This window comes from Diabrotica virgifera, chromosome 9 (assembly GCF_917563875.1).
Source record: "Diabrotica virgifera virgifera chromosome 9, PGI_DIABVI_V3a".
In the NCBI taxonomy this organism is placed as follows: Eukaryota; Metazoa; Arthropoda; class Insecta; order Coleoptera; family Chrysomelidae; genus Diabrotica; species Diabrotica virgifera.
Genome location: NC_065451.1, coordinates 181,469,253 through 181,484,643, shown reverse-complemented (window position 1 = coordinate 181,484,643; position 15,391 = coordinate 181,469,253). Strand labels below are relative to the sequence as shown.

The 15,391-nt window shown below is 30.5% G+C and overlaps 1 protein-coding gene across 2 annotated transcripts in view; it reads left to right on the top strand.

Moving 5' to 3' along the window:
- The window catches only part of LOC126891867 (choline transporter-like protein 1), a 122,992-nt gene that overhangs the window by 29,139 nt on the left and 78,462 nt on the right, over nt 1-15,391 (top strand). The window contains exon 1 of one of the 2 annotated variants that reach the window (XM_050661195.1): nt 12,898-12,991. The exons of the other annotated variant lie outside the window; for it this stretch is intronic. Within the exon in view, the coding sequence (XP_050517152.1) occupies nt 12,983-12,991 (9 nt within the window). The 5' untranslated portion in view covers nt 12,898-12,982. Of the gene's footprint in view, nt 1-12,897; nt 12,992-15,391 lie in introns of those variants that run through there. 2 annotated transcript variants of the gene reach the window in all.

The following is a 15,391-nucleotide window of genomic DNA, read 5'->3' as shown; positions in this document are numbered from 1 at the left end:
GGATCTTATTTACATAGACAGTATTGCAGAATTTAAAAATTGTGCTAAAATGGCAATTTCACCAGTGACGTAGAATTTGGGAAGGGTCAACCATTTGCTTTCCCCCTGTCCTCCTGTCGTACACCTCTGGTAATAGCCGGAGACCTGTATTTAACATAATTTCATAGGGTGTACAGTACCTACACTTTCTACCAAGTATGAAAAGGATATGTCGAATAGTTTTAAAATACTGAGGAAAAATAATTTTTAAATTTTTAAATAAAACACCCTGTAACTCAATAAGGAGCCATATTTTGTTGAAGTGATTTTGGTTAAATATTAATATTTTGAGGTCTAGAATCGACAACTCAGAGATTGGACATTCTTAATGAACCCCCCTCTATAAGCAAAACTATATCGTTTATTATAAGGAAAAAAAGAAGAAAAAAAACGACAAAAAAAATTTGTTAATTAGTGAAAAATTCCCAGCAACCCGATTATTGGAACAGAATTTCAAAATGTTTAATGTCCACGACGTTATTAAAAAAACAAATTATAAACAAATTAGAACAATTTTCAAATGTCATTTTAGAGGGGAGTTAAATTGAAATTTGAACTTATCAATACATTTATCGAAATTATGCATAAAAATAAAAGTAATGAGATTTTAAGCAGGTTTATATTCTTTTAGTAACAACCGCGTTTTTGCAATTGAAAATATAGTAACAATTGATAAACAAATTAAATATCTCATGAATTATTAAATATTTGTTAACCAATTTTTTTGCTTAATACTGGTAACATAGCGCAACTTCTTCTATTAAATAAAATAAATTTATAGTGCTTATTTAAAACGCAAAAAATATTGTTTTGCAAATTTGATTTTAAATTTTATATATAATTATTTAAATAAATAGGGGGTCAAATTTAATTTATTAAGTCTTAGGTGAAATATTTGTCCTTCAGCTTTGTAGGAACAACCCTAAAGACCTTCATTAAAATGTAAATTACTTCAGCAATTAAAAATGTAAATATTGTTCAAAAATGACCCCTTTTTAATTATTTAAACAATGATCCCCTCATATGATTTGGATACTTTTTTGAAAATATCTTCTGTATTCACCTAAACTTTGATATAAAATTTATTCCAACCTGTACGGAATTACATTTTGATTTTTTTTATTTTATTAGGCTATAAGGGCCCCATTCACGTTGAGATCGGTATCGATACATGTATTGTGGCAAGTTGCGATACACCTATCATGAGAGTTGTATCTGTTTCATGACAGTGATACAGACGGCGGTATAGTTTGTTGTAGACGACGAAGATAGAGTTGTGATACTGATACAGCGATACTGAGACAGCCAAATACACTATGAGATTTGTATCGCGATACTGATACTTGCGACCTGTATCGATACCGATCTCAACGTGAATGGGGGCAATTAGGGGTCTGTAAATTATAAGCGAGCACCACACTCTCGGCGAAGTTACTACACACTCGTTCTACTTCACGAGGAAGTGCGATACCGACAAAGATCCCTTTGATTCGGACACGCCAGACCGACAGAGAATGGAAGTAGGACGAAGTGAGGCAAAGTTGCACAATGTGGCCGTCTACACTCTCATACTTGTTGAACTTCGATTGACTTCGGCGAGAGTGTAGACGGCATTTAAGGATGTCCCGTTGATTCGAATTACATATACAGTTCATTCGTGAAGTGTGGAAACGTTCTATTATCTCATGACTTAATTATTTTCAGAGTTAAAGCTCCGACAGGTCGATTTTTATTTTTAAATTATGATCTTTTGACGTTTATCTCATAATAGTGACGTCATCGATGATTTTTTAAATGGGAATAGGGGTCGTGTGGTAGCTCATTTGAAAGGTGATTCAATTCTCTATTCAGTAATATAAACATTAACATCATTATTTATACCGGGTGGCCAGAAAAATAATTTTTGAATTAAATTAATTGCAGCAAAAAAAGAATACACGTAATTTATTTAACCCAAAATACATTTTACTGCTGTCAGAAAAGAGAAAGAAAAATGTTTGCTTTTTGCAAACATTGCTTTTCGCTTAAATTAAACGTTCAAACTGTCAAGAGGCAGGTGTGTGGCTGTTTGACATTTAATTTAAGCGAAAAGAAATGTTTATTTATGAAATAAACATATTTTTTATTATATGTGGCATCAGTAAAATGTATTTTGAGTTAAATAAATTACATACACTCTTCTTTTTGCGTCAATTATTTTAAATCAAAAATTATTTTTTGACCAATACCCTTCAAATTTACCCTGTATAAATAATAATGTTAATGTTTATATTACTGAATAGAGAATTGAATGACGACGTCATTACGTCCAAATCGATGACGTTACTATTATGGGATGTACCTACGTCAAAAAATCATAATTTAAAAATAAAAATCGACTTCTCAGAGCTTTAACTCTGAAAATAATTAAGGCATGAGACAATAGACCGTTTCCACACTTTACGAATGCACTGTATATTGATGGCGGGTAGCAGCACCCTAAGAAAATATTTTTGTAAAATTAAATACATAATCAAATTTTAACGCAATATAAATATTTTTTTCTTTCAATGTACATACATACTTTATTATCGATTCTCGTTACATATTGACAATACCTGTTACTTGCGTGTGAACTGGATTAGTACTTTCATTACATACTCATTTTATTTTCATTCTTTTTCGAATTAATAAATGAGGTCAAGTTTACAATGTTATATTTTCATATAAAGTTTTCAATTAATTAGCGATGAAAACGTTGACAATCAACTCCTAAGGGCGACAATTAATTTACGACTGGATACTTTTTTTTATATCAAAAACAACTAATAGTATTAAAATGTGTAGCCACTGGGTAAGCATATCTTATAATTCCCAAAAATTTATATTGAATTTTTTTTTCGAAATTCGCTACTAGGTTTATATGCGGTATAGTGCGGCAGATTCGTGCAAATATTCTAAGGATTGTGCATTTAAGGATAGAAGCATATAATTAAGACCACATATACTACACATATAAAGGTTCAAAATTAGATAGGAGGCCATCTCAGATTTTGCCTATTACAAAAATGGCGGGGATTCAAAATGGCGACTATACATATGTGACTAATAGCACGATATCTTTTGAACGAGAATTCAGATTTCAACCAAATTTGGTAAATAGGTTTTTTTATGTAAAAGATCAAGGTCTTGAACCGGAAGAATAGGTTTACCAGAAGTTGTGTTTTTCCTGGTTTTTATGTAAAAATATGTTGTTTTTTTTTTCAATTATTTCACCCTGTATGTATTAGTTTTTCAAATAGTTAATACGGCCATTAAAAAGAGCGTAAAAACGTATATTCACATGTACCTATATGCGGCAGATTGGGGCAAATATTATAAGAATTAAACAAATGAAATAGAGAATGTGGAAAAATCCCCTTACGAATAACTCACACATCCACTATTTCGGGCTGGGAAAAATTTTCTGAATAGAATCAAAGATCCAAACACCGGTTCTTAGAAATGTGTTTCGCCCTCTTGAACCTCCCTGGGCTCATCGGTAAAGATGAGAGGTTGAATATCTTTAGACACATTCCATCAAAAAACAACATTCGAGACATAGACATAACAGGAGCGTATATCTACGCATCATCTGACAATGACAGTCTCAAGTTTTAATTCCCTAATTACTTAAAGTAAAATATATGTTTAAAAAACAAAAAAAAAAGAAGTCAATCTTTGAACACACTCAGTGATCAAAAGATACAAAGTTGGTTCACCGACCAATCGTAATAAAATCAAACAAATGAAATAGAGAATGTGGAAAAATCCCCTTACGAATAACTCACACATCCACTATTTCGGGCTGGGAAAAATTTTCTGAATAGAATCAAAGATCCAAACACCGGTTCTTAGAAATGTGTTTCGCCCTCTTGGGTAGAAGCACATAATTCTACATATGGTAGAAGCATATAATATGGACCACATACACTACACATATAGAGGTGCAAATTTAGATACGAGGCCATCTCAGTTTTTGTTCTTTTTACAAAAATGGCGGGCATTCAAAATGGCGACTATACATGTGTGACTAATACTACGATAACTTTTGAACGAGATGTCAGATTTTAACCAAATTTGGTATGTAGGTTTTTTTATGAATAATATCGAGGTCTTGAACCAGAAGAATCGGTTTACCAGAATTTATGTTTTACTGTGTTTTTTATGTAAAAATATGTTGTTTCTTTTTCAATTCTTTTACCCTGTATATATTAATTTTTCAAAAAGGTGATACCGGCGTTGAAAAGAGCGTAAAAATATTTTTTAGGAAGTATTTTGAACTCTTTAGTTATATTAATTACCATTTAATACATGCATAACGTATCTTCACATGTAGGTACCTATGTGCGGCAAATTCGTGCAAATAATAATATAAGAATTATTGTGCATTTAATGGTAAAATCATATAATTTGGACCACAGATACTACATATACAAAGATTCAAATTTAGATATGAGGCCGTCTCAGATTTAGTCTTTTACAAAAATGGCGGGCATTCAAAATGAATCTGCCGCCCATAGGTACATGTGAACATACGTTACGCATTTATTAAATGGTAATTAAGACAACTGAAAAGTTCAAAATATTTCCTAAAAAATATATTTACACTCTTTTCAATGGCGTTATTACCTTTTTCAAAAATGTATATATACAGGGTGAAAGAATTGAAAAAGAAACAACATATTATTACATCAAAAAACAGTAAAAACACAAATTCTGGTAAACCGATTCTTCTGGTTCGAGACCTCGATATTATTCATTAATAAAAGAACCTATATACCAAATTTGGTTGAAATCTGACGTTTCGTTCAAAAGTTATCGTGCTATTAGTCACATATGTATAGTCGCCATTTTGAATGCCCGCCATTTTTGTAAAAGGAACAAAAACTGAGATGGCCTCGTATCCAAATTTGAACCTTTATTTGTGTAGTATATGTGGTCCAAATTATATGCTTCTACCATTAAATGCACAATAATTTTTATAATATTTGCACGCATCTGCCGCATATAGGTACATGTGAAGATACGTTTTACATTTATAAAATGGTAATTAACATAACTAAAAAGTTAAAAATATTTCCTAAAAAATATTTTTACCCTCTTTTCAATGGTGGCATTAACTTTTTGAAAAATTAATACATACAGGGCGAAAGAATTGAAAAATAAACAGCATATTTTTACATAAAAACCAGGAAAAACGCAACTTATGGTAAACCGATTTTTCCGTTTCAAGATATCGATCTTATAAATAAAAAAAAAGAACCGATATACCAAATTTGGTTGAAATCTGAAGTCTAGTTCAAAAGTTATCGTGCTATTAGTCACAATTTATAGTCGCCATTTTGAATCCCCGCCATTTTTGTAAAAGGCAAAGTCTGAGATGGCCTCATATCTAAATTTAAACCTTTATATGTGCAGTATATGTGGTCCAAATTATATACTTCTATCATTAAATGCACAATTGTTTCACATATCGGCTGCACTAGTAGATTATTATTTACCCTGTCTACGATTAGGATTTATATTTTTCCTGTATTGATTTTAAGTTCGAATTCTCTGCTTATCCGGTCTAACATTACCTACCATCAGACATCATCATTGCTAGTATAAGTGTGTCATCTACGTATCGTAGGTTACTAATTTTTTTGCTTTCTATAGTAATTTCTTCACCCTATTCGTCTAATACTTTCTTCGTTATGTTTGTTCAATTGAAACGTATCTTTAATCAAAAAAAAATATCTGTAAACATATCTCTACAAGTAATAAACCAGGGCGCATCTGTAAAAATATTAGTACATTTGGATGTTGAGAGGTGACTCATATTCTTTTGCAGAAATTACTTGAAAATTACTCATATAATATTATTTGAGTTATCCACCCACTCAAAAAGGTCCGGAACATTGTCTGAATAATCAAAATGTCAAAAAATTAAGGAAAAATTCGATTTTTTTCTTGGTTTTTTGATTATAACTATAAAAATATTCATTTTAGAGAAAAGTTGCACCGACATAAAAGTTGCGTAATTAAATTTCCTACAATATAGGATAACCTAAAAATTTTAAAAATTGTCACCCTTGTTGCAAAATAGCAATAACTTCGAAAAAACCATAAAAAACAAGTATTTGCATTTTACGTTTTTCAACCATTTATGCTACACTTAAGACCTTCATATTTTACTCAAAAAAACTTGATGATATGATAAAACGATACTGTAAATTTCATTAAGATCGGTTTAATAGATTTTGCAAAATAATGATTAACTCTTTAGTGGGAAATAAGCCACAATTAAATTGAAAAAATAATTTTATTATCGTTTAGAAGCCCAAATCGGGATTCGTTGTCAAAATACAAAATACTATTAAAATAAACAAAAATGTTGTTGCTAAGTAAAAAAAAATTCTTCTAATAATTTATTTAATCTGACTCATTTATATTGGCAATTCAGACGTATATTATACATTTTAAAGTAGAAGACTTTAAAATGATATCGCCAATATTTATGAGTTGCGTTCCTGGGACGACTTTACTAAAAGATAGTTCATTCGATTACATGAAATCAATCCAACTCAAGAATATCCGTCACAAAAAAATCATAGCATGTGATCTGTCTTTAAAAAGACAAACAAATGCAACGATGACAGTAAAATTCTCGCGTTAGAGATTCCAGAGTAAATCACGAGGGAAAACTAGGAAAAAACCTCGTGATACTATCCCGACATCGTAAGTATTTGGTCTTAAATTTAATTTACTTTCAAAAACTAATACCAAATTCTGACTTTAATATGTTTAAATTATAAATAATATTAATAATACATAGATCTACAATAAGTAATACTAAAATATAAAATTTGTACTAATTCTTATTTATTTATTTATTTTTTTACTTAGCAACAACATTTTTGTTTATTTTAATAGTATTTTGTATTTTGACAACGAAACCCGATTTGGGCTTCGAAACGTTAATAAAATTATTTTTTCAATTTAATTGTGGCTTATTTCCCACTAAATAGTTAATCATAAAAATGCCACAAGGAAATAGCTTCAGAACAACATTTGCAAAATAAATTTTGGAATCCAGCTTTCGCAAAAAAAAATAATTTTTTCAAAATTTTGCAGCACTAAAAATAAAGCGGACATGAAGTTGATTTTTTTTACGTACAAAAGAAGACCTTTCATTTGCAATTTGCAAAATTAAAATCGGTTAACTACCTCGGCGTCAGAATTTTTTTAAATAAACATTAATTTTTGGTGCTATGCGCAGGACAGCGGATACGTTTGCTCTGATTGGGCATTCCAATGACCTTTGATAATGATTGATAAATTTTATTTTTTGGTACATTTCGAAATAAATAAATAAATTTGTTTATTGCAAAATAAAAACACGTACTCTGTCCTTTGAAATAACACTTTTTTTAGCAAAAACTTTCTTTGCTCATATATTTTAACTTAGAAAATAAAAGTCTACAGTAAAACCTCGATATAACGGACCTCTATATGTATAACGGACTTCGGATATAACGGACGAAAAATCCGGTCAAATGTAAAAAAATTAAAAACGTCCTGTTATTATGATATATGCTTAACCTGTCACATACCAAGATACATTGAATACCAACGGGGTCCCCGTGGACCCCAAATGCTACACCTACCTAGAAACTTTAGTTGTATGATTTTGCCAAAAATACAACATCGCATATTCAACCCATGGATCATGGAATAATTTTGGAAACCAAACGAATATCTACTAAAAAAAATTGTCTGTTGGCCAAGATGCAGACATAAGATTAGAAGGGTTGGAAATTCCTGATTTCTGTAAGACAATACATATCTAATAATGCCGGAGAAGAAGTAGGTAGCTGAGATGTTTTATTTTACAATGGCTAGAAGTAGATGAAGGTGTCCATGGGTATAATATCACGACCTGAAAGTGAAATAGCAGATGAAGTTATGAACCTAAAACATGAGGATGGAAGTGAAGATAGCAAAGAAGGCAAAACAACACTGCCAAAAATGAAGTTCTCAGAGGTAAGATCGCATCTTAACGATCTAATAACTTTTATTGGTTATTCAGACAACGAAGTTCAACTGTATTATACCCAATTTCGTAATTTTAGAGAGTTGGTTATAAAAAAAGCAAACTTCAAAGTGCAAACAAAACTTGATTCCTTTTTCAAAGCAGGATTACCGAAAGCAAGCGTGTCGATATTAAACAACGTCACTTCACGACGAATTTATGAAGATAATTAAATAGAATTTTGTTTGTGTTTTTTATTTATATTTAAATACAGTGTACATATTCTCAAAAAAGAAGTTTTTTTTATTTATTTTAAACCTATTTTTTTATAAGGGACTTTCGGCTTTAACGGACACCCCGTCCCTCCCAATTAGTCCGTTATATCGAGGTTTTACTGTATTATTTTTAAACATACTAAATTGTTTAAGCAATTTTTCACAAACAATAAACAAATTAGTTTGATTTTTGTGGAATTAAAATATGAACATACAACAAAATATAGGGTAGGAAAATAATATATTAGATAAAGACTGGAAGAAATTTTGGTGGAAATCAACTTGTGTGAATCGAACACCGCTGTTCTTTATATATTTTAGAAACTGTTTGCTTAATTCGTAAACATCTACATGTCTTTCCAGCAAGACCTGGACATGACTATTGAACCAGAAATTCTACCTTTGACATCTATTTACCGATCCCGTCCAGTGAGTTAGTAAAGAAATCTATATTATATTCTGCAAAAAACTATACAACCATCTCCCTCTACAACTTAAATCTGCAACATCTTTCCCTAAGTTCCGTAAAATGACAAAAGCCTATTTATCTGAAAGACCATATTATTCAATAGCAGAGTTTCTTAACCAATAACTAAGAAATTACAGTATTCGTATGTATAAGTAGAATCTTAATCTATATTTGAGTGTCATATGGAGCAGCATAACTTATCAAATTACTTATTAAATTTCTTAAGGTAGATTACGCAATTTGCAATTTTATTTTTTTTTAATTTTGCAATAGATTGTTACTGATTTTTATTTCACTTTATTATGTTTTATTTATATTGGCGATTTGTATAATTTTAGTAAATTGTATTTGTTATTGTTTTTATTTATGATTCTTGTAAGCTTTGTCTATAAAATTGTTAAATTTTTCATGACAATAAAGCGTATTTCTATTCTATTCTATTCTATTCTATTTTCCATTACCGTTTTCATGATTTAATTTAATTTAATATTTCCCGAGAGATTCTATTTGTTTATAAGCCAAAAAATTGTTTATAATTTTAAAATATTCCTGAGGCCGCCTAAATAGTCCAATTTCAATTCTGTAAAGTACATTAGATAGGTATAGTGTCTTTTTATACAAAAATCAAAGTTATTCTTATGTATCATAATTATTGTGGTTATCATAGCGACCGTAAATTTTTAATTTACAATTCAATTGTTGCTAAACTGTTCACTCAATTTCCATCAGCTTCTGGAATTATAATCTTTACGAAAAGATCCTTTATATTACCAAGTTATTTAATTATTGATAAACAATTACTTATCCAAAATTTTAGTTGAAAATTAAAGATTTTGTTGGAAGAACACGCATTTTCCGGGGAACATTTTCGTCAAAGTAAATCGGGAAAAATACGTCTCTATGCAGAATTTAATTACGGTGAATTTCTATTTGTGTGTTTTTCGGGCGCCATTTTGTTTATAAAAAAAGTAGCAAACCATCTGCGGACTTTGTATACCTATATTATTAATATATCTTCTTCTTCTTCAGGTGCCGTCCTCGTTCCGAAGTTTGGCTATCATCAAGGCTATGCGTATTTTTGATACCGTAGATCTAAATAATTGGCAACTGCTGCACTTGTACCAATCTCTTAAATTCTTCAACCATGAATGTTTTCTTCTGCCAATGGATCTTTTACCTATTATTTTTCCCTGAATAATTAATTGTAGTAGCTGGTACTTTTGTCCCCTCATTATATGTCCCAAGTATTGCAGTTTGCGCTTTTTAATAGTAAGCGCAAGTTCTTTTTCTTTCTGCATCCTTCGCAACACTTCCATGTTTGTCACTCTCTCTGTCCACGATATTCTCAGTATCCTGCGGTACATCCACATCTCGAATGCTTCTATTTTCCTTGTATCGATCTTTTTCAGTGTCCAAGCTTCCATTCCATAGAAAAGAACTGACAGCACGTAACATCTCATGAGGCGAATTTTAAGATTTAAACTTAGCTCTCTTCCGCATAAAACTGTTTTCATTTTGGTAAAAGTAGCTCTAGCTTTTTCTATTCTGATCTTGATTTCTTCAGAGTTGTCGTTGTTTTCATTAATAACAGTTCCCAGGTAATTATATTTTCTAACACGCTCAATTCTTTGATCATGTACGGTTATGTCAGAAAAATTTTGTGGAGATTTCGACACCATCATTATTTTTGTTTTTTTGATGTTAAGTGATAAACCGAACTTTTCGCTGCACTCTACTATTCTGTTTATCAGTGTTTGGAGATCTTCCGGGGTGTCTGCTATTAATACTGTGTCATCAGCGTATCTCAAATTGTTTATTAAAGTGCCATTTATTTTAACCCCTATATCTTGGTCAGCAAGGGCTCTGTTTATAATATCTTCTGAATATAAGTTAAACAAGGTTGGTGAAAGTATGCATCCCTGCCTTACGCCTTTTTTGATCTCGAGTTCCTCGGTTGTTTCCCGTTCTACTCTAATATTCGCCTTCTGGTTATAGTAAATATTGAAGATAATTCTGACGTCCCTTTTATCCAAGTTTTTCTCTACCAACAGTCTCATCAGGTGTTCGTGGCGAACTTTATCGAACGCCTTGTTGTAGTCAATAAAGCACATATATATATATCCTGGTTAACATCCAGGCATCTTTGGCACATGATATTAAGTGCAAATAGTGCTTCCCTTGTTCCAAGCCCGTTTCGAAACCCGAACTGAGTATCACTGATATCAGCGTCTAGTTTTTTGTGAATTCTTGTATGTATCACTTTAAGAAATACTTTTAGTGTGTGTCCCATTAAGCTTATTGTGCGATGGTCGGTGCACAGTTTTGCGTTTGTTTTCTTTGGAATAGTTACAAAAGTTGACAGAAGCCATTCCTTAGGTATTTCTCCTGTTTTATAAATGCAGTTAAAGAGGTCAACCAAAACATTTACTGTTTCATCTTCCACAAGCTTAAGAAGTTCCGATGGAAGTCCATCTGGACCCGGTGATTTGCCATTTTTCATTGTTTTTATAGCATATAGTATTTCTTCTTTAGAGATTTTTGGTCCTTCCTCACCTTGTATGTTACCAATATCATGATCCTCTCTTTCATCGGCAAAGAGTTCTTCTATATAATTCTTCCAGGTTGTAAGCTTTTCTTGTACGTCAGTTATTATTTGTCCATTTGCGTTGTATAGCACATTGGGATGCTTCCTTTTTTGTATACCTGCCAATTCTTTTACCTTTTTATGTAGGTTAAACGTGTCATGTTTTAATTGCAGTTCTTCAATTTCTTCACATTTTCTTTTGTAAAAGTTTTCTTTCGCTGACCTTATTCCATCTCTAATTTGCTTGTGTATCTCGTTGTATTTTTGTTTGCATTTTCCCTTAAACTGTCTTCGTTCCTCCATGAGACTTAAAATTTTCTCTGTCATCCATTCTTGTCTTTTTGTCGTATTTCCTCTGCTAAGGATATTCTGAGCGGGTTTTATTAGGGCTTCTTTTAAGTCTTGCCACTTGTTTTCTACGTGCGTGTTTGGTTCCTTTGTAGACAACATTCTTAGGTTACCGTTTATCTGTTGCTTTAATTCTTCTTTGATTTTTGAGTTCTGTAAGCGGCTGGTATCTATGTAATCTGGTTTTACCCTTTGTGAAGGTTTCTTAAGTTTAATGCTTACACGCGCTATCAAGGGATTGTGGTCCGAGGAAACATCTGCGCCTGGGTACGCCTTAACCGATTTTATGCCGTTTTTGTATCTTTCATTTATCAACACAAAGTCTATTTGATTTCTAACTATTTTCTGTGCGTTATGTTGAGGTGATGTCCACGTATAAAGCCTTCTTTTGGGGAGTTTAAAAAATGTGTTTGAAATAATCATATCGTTTTCTTGGCAGAACTGTAACATTCGGTCTCCTCTCTCGTTCCTTAACCCGAGACCATAATTTCCTACATATTTGCCGCTTTTTCCTTCCCCAATTTTGGAATTAAAATCACCAAGGATAATTGTGACGTCTCTTGGCTTTATATATTTTAGAACATGGTTAATTTGTTCACATTAATATATACAATCATAATATTCGATTTCAGCAATAAAATTGCTGCTAAATAACTTTTCCTTGTATTTTGCTAATTAGCCCAGAGTACTAGTTTCATATAGGTAAAATTGAATGGGTCTATTGAATATAAAGAAGTATTTGCTTTTACTTCCTCGTATTTAAGTATTTACTTAATAATAATTGAATAAAGCATTAAAGAAATGACTTTATCAATTAGTATTAAGTAAATACTTAAATACTTGTAAGTAAAAGCAAATACTTCTTTTTATTCAATAGACCCAGTGTATCAGTTTCATAAAGCTTTGCTTTGTAGACCTAAAAGGGACAATTTCATATTTATTTTTCCATTATTATATTATATCTGCATATTTTTACTCATTCCAATTGTGGGAAAAATTTTAGAGTTCTGTAAAGTTACGAGCTTAACATTCTTCCATGCACATATTTCAAATAACGATTTCACCTCTACGTCCTTTATGCCCTTTAGGCCAGAGATCGATATCATTCTGGATATAAGAAACAATGCTTCAGTTAGTGACTTTATTCCCGGATTTGCAAACCTGATAATTTCTGAATAGAACTAAAACCCTAATTCACAAATAAATAAAAATCTGTTAACCTTTGAAGGATAATGATACAGGTATAATTAAATTTTTGTAGAATGCTTTTAAATTTTTTAAACCATTTATATTGTAACTTGCTAGTGAGTGTTTGGTGGACTATTTTTGATTAATTTAAGCGTTGATGCCTCTTCAGGAGGCATCGTTGTACATGAATCTTAAAAGCGTCCTCCGATTGGTTGGGATTTGTGCGTTGGGAATATGATTCCTGTGGTTAGTTGTGTACATTATGCTGATGTTGCTGAAAAGAGCGGGAGAGCATTTTTATAGGAAATGCTTAGTTTTACCTTTATTTTAAAAATTATGGATATTGTTTATTCTGTTAACATTTTTTTATTGAGACCGAAAATTTTAAATTGGGTAATTGCTGGTATTGATGAATATCAAAAGCATAATTTCTAATGGTTGTAATTATATATATATATATATATATATATATATATATATATAACCAAACAACTAGTTTATTAGGGTTGCAGTCAGAAGGTTGGCCAGGATGTTAAAGAAACACTCTTTTGACTTTTTGTCTAGCTTTCGGAATGGTTTTATTCCTTTTTCAAGACTCTGTAATATAGATAAAAAGAAATATGTAAATTTTTATAAAATATCACAATTCGTCAGTTCAACTTACTAGTCGTTGAGATTATTTAAAAGCTTTATGACCCTCAACAATACTAACACAAACATAGAATACAGAAAATAATGGACAAAATACATTCTAAAATTTGGTAAGGATGGTAAATTATTATATTTATTCTATGACATCTTTTGATGGTGTGTTTTAACTCTGATACATAGAGAACAGAAAGAAAAAAAAAACAGTCAGATTAAAATGTAATTAGGTGTTTTTAATATTGTATTTATTTTCAAAAAACCAATAGGCCCATACTGGGTAATTTTTATTTTTAAATCTGTCTTAATGGTATGCAACCTGTTATGCACACAGATGTATTGTGTAGTGCATATGTATAAGAAATATTTATTTTATTTTTGATGTTTTTCCAGTAAGTAACAATAAATATTGCTCAGTTTATCTATGTCAGACTTTTTATTTATGCAAGACTTACTGGATTTTATCAAACACATTTCCAAGAAAACACGTTTTGAATGGTTTGTTTCTTTGGCCAAAATACATGAATCTTCGAAATCAAACTCATGTTTCGAAGATTCATGTATTTTGGCCAAAGAAACAAACCATTCAAAACGTGTTTTCTTGGAAATGTGTTTGATAAAATCCAGTAAGTCTTGCATAAATAAAAAGTCTGACATAGATAAACTGAGCAATATTTATTGTTACTTACTGGAAAAACATCAAAAATAAAATAAATATTTCTTATACATATGCACTACACAATACATCTGTGTGCATAACAGGTTGCATACCATTAAGACAGATTTAAAAATAAAAATTACCCAGTATGGGCCTATTGGTTTTTTGAAAATAAATACAATATTAAAAACACCTAATTACATTTTAATCTGACTGTTTTTTTTCTTTCTGTTCTCTATGTATCAGAGTTAAAACACACCATCAAAAGATGTCATAGAATAAATATAAAAATTTACCATCCTTACCAAATTTTAGAATGTATTTTGTCCATTATTTTCTGTATTCTATGTTTGTGTTAGTATTGTTGAGGGTCATAAAGCTTTTAAATAATCTCAACGACTAGTAAGTTGAACTGACGAATTGTGATATTTTATAAAAATTTACATATTTCTTTTTATCTATATTACAGAGTCTTGAAAAAGGAATAAAACCATTCCGAAAGCTAGACAAAAAGTCAAAAGAGTGTTTCTTTAACATCCTGGCCAACCTTCTGACTGCAACCCTAATAAACTAGTTGTTTGTTTATATCGACAGTCACTAATATCCAGTATTTCTTGTATATATATATATATATATATATATATATATATATATATATATATATAACCTTTCCGAACATATATATATATATATATATATATATATATATATATATATATATATATATATATATATATATATATATATATATATTGTTGTGATCTTGATTATTGATATGAGATAATATTTTTATATGTCATTTAATTTAATCACTGCATTAATAATAATCTAATTAATTTACCAGATCACATATCAATATGTTTTCAATCTCAGGGCTTTTTATAAAATTAATTACTTACATACGTGGCTTCTAAGTATTTCTTAATGGTTCCTAATCGGGATAGGAAAGAAAAAAGTAAAATAATAACACATATGGGTTACAATTGTAATCAAAATATTGTTTATTTTATTTAAATGGCAATCACTGCTTAATATTTGCTATATCTTATTATTCTTAAACATAACATTTATACATGGGAATCTTATTTCCTTTTGATTTCCAATTGAAAGTTTTTATTAACATTTAACTATTATGATTTATCAGCAACAA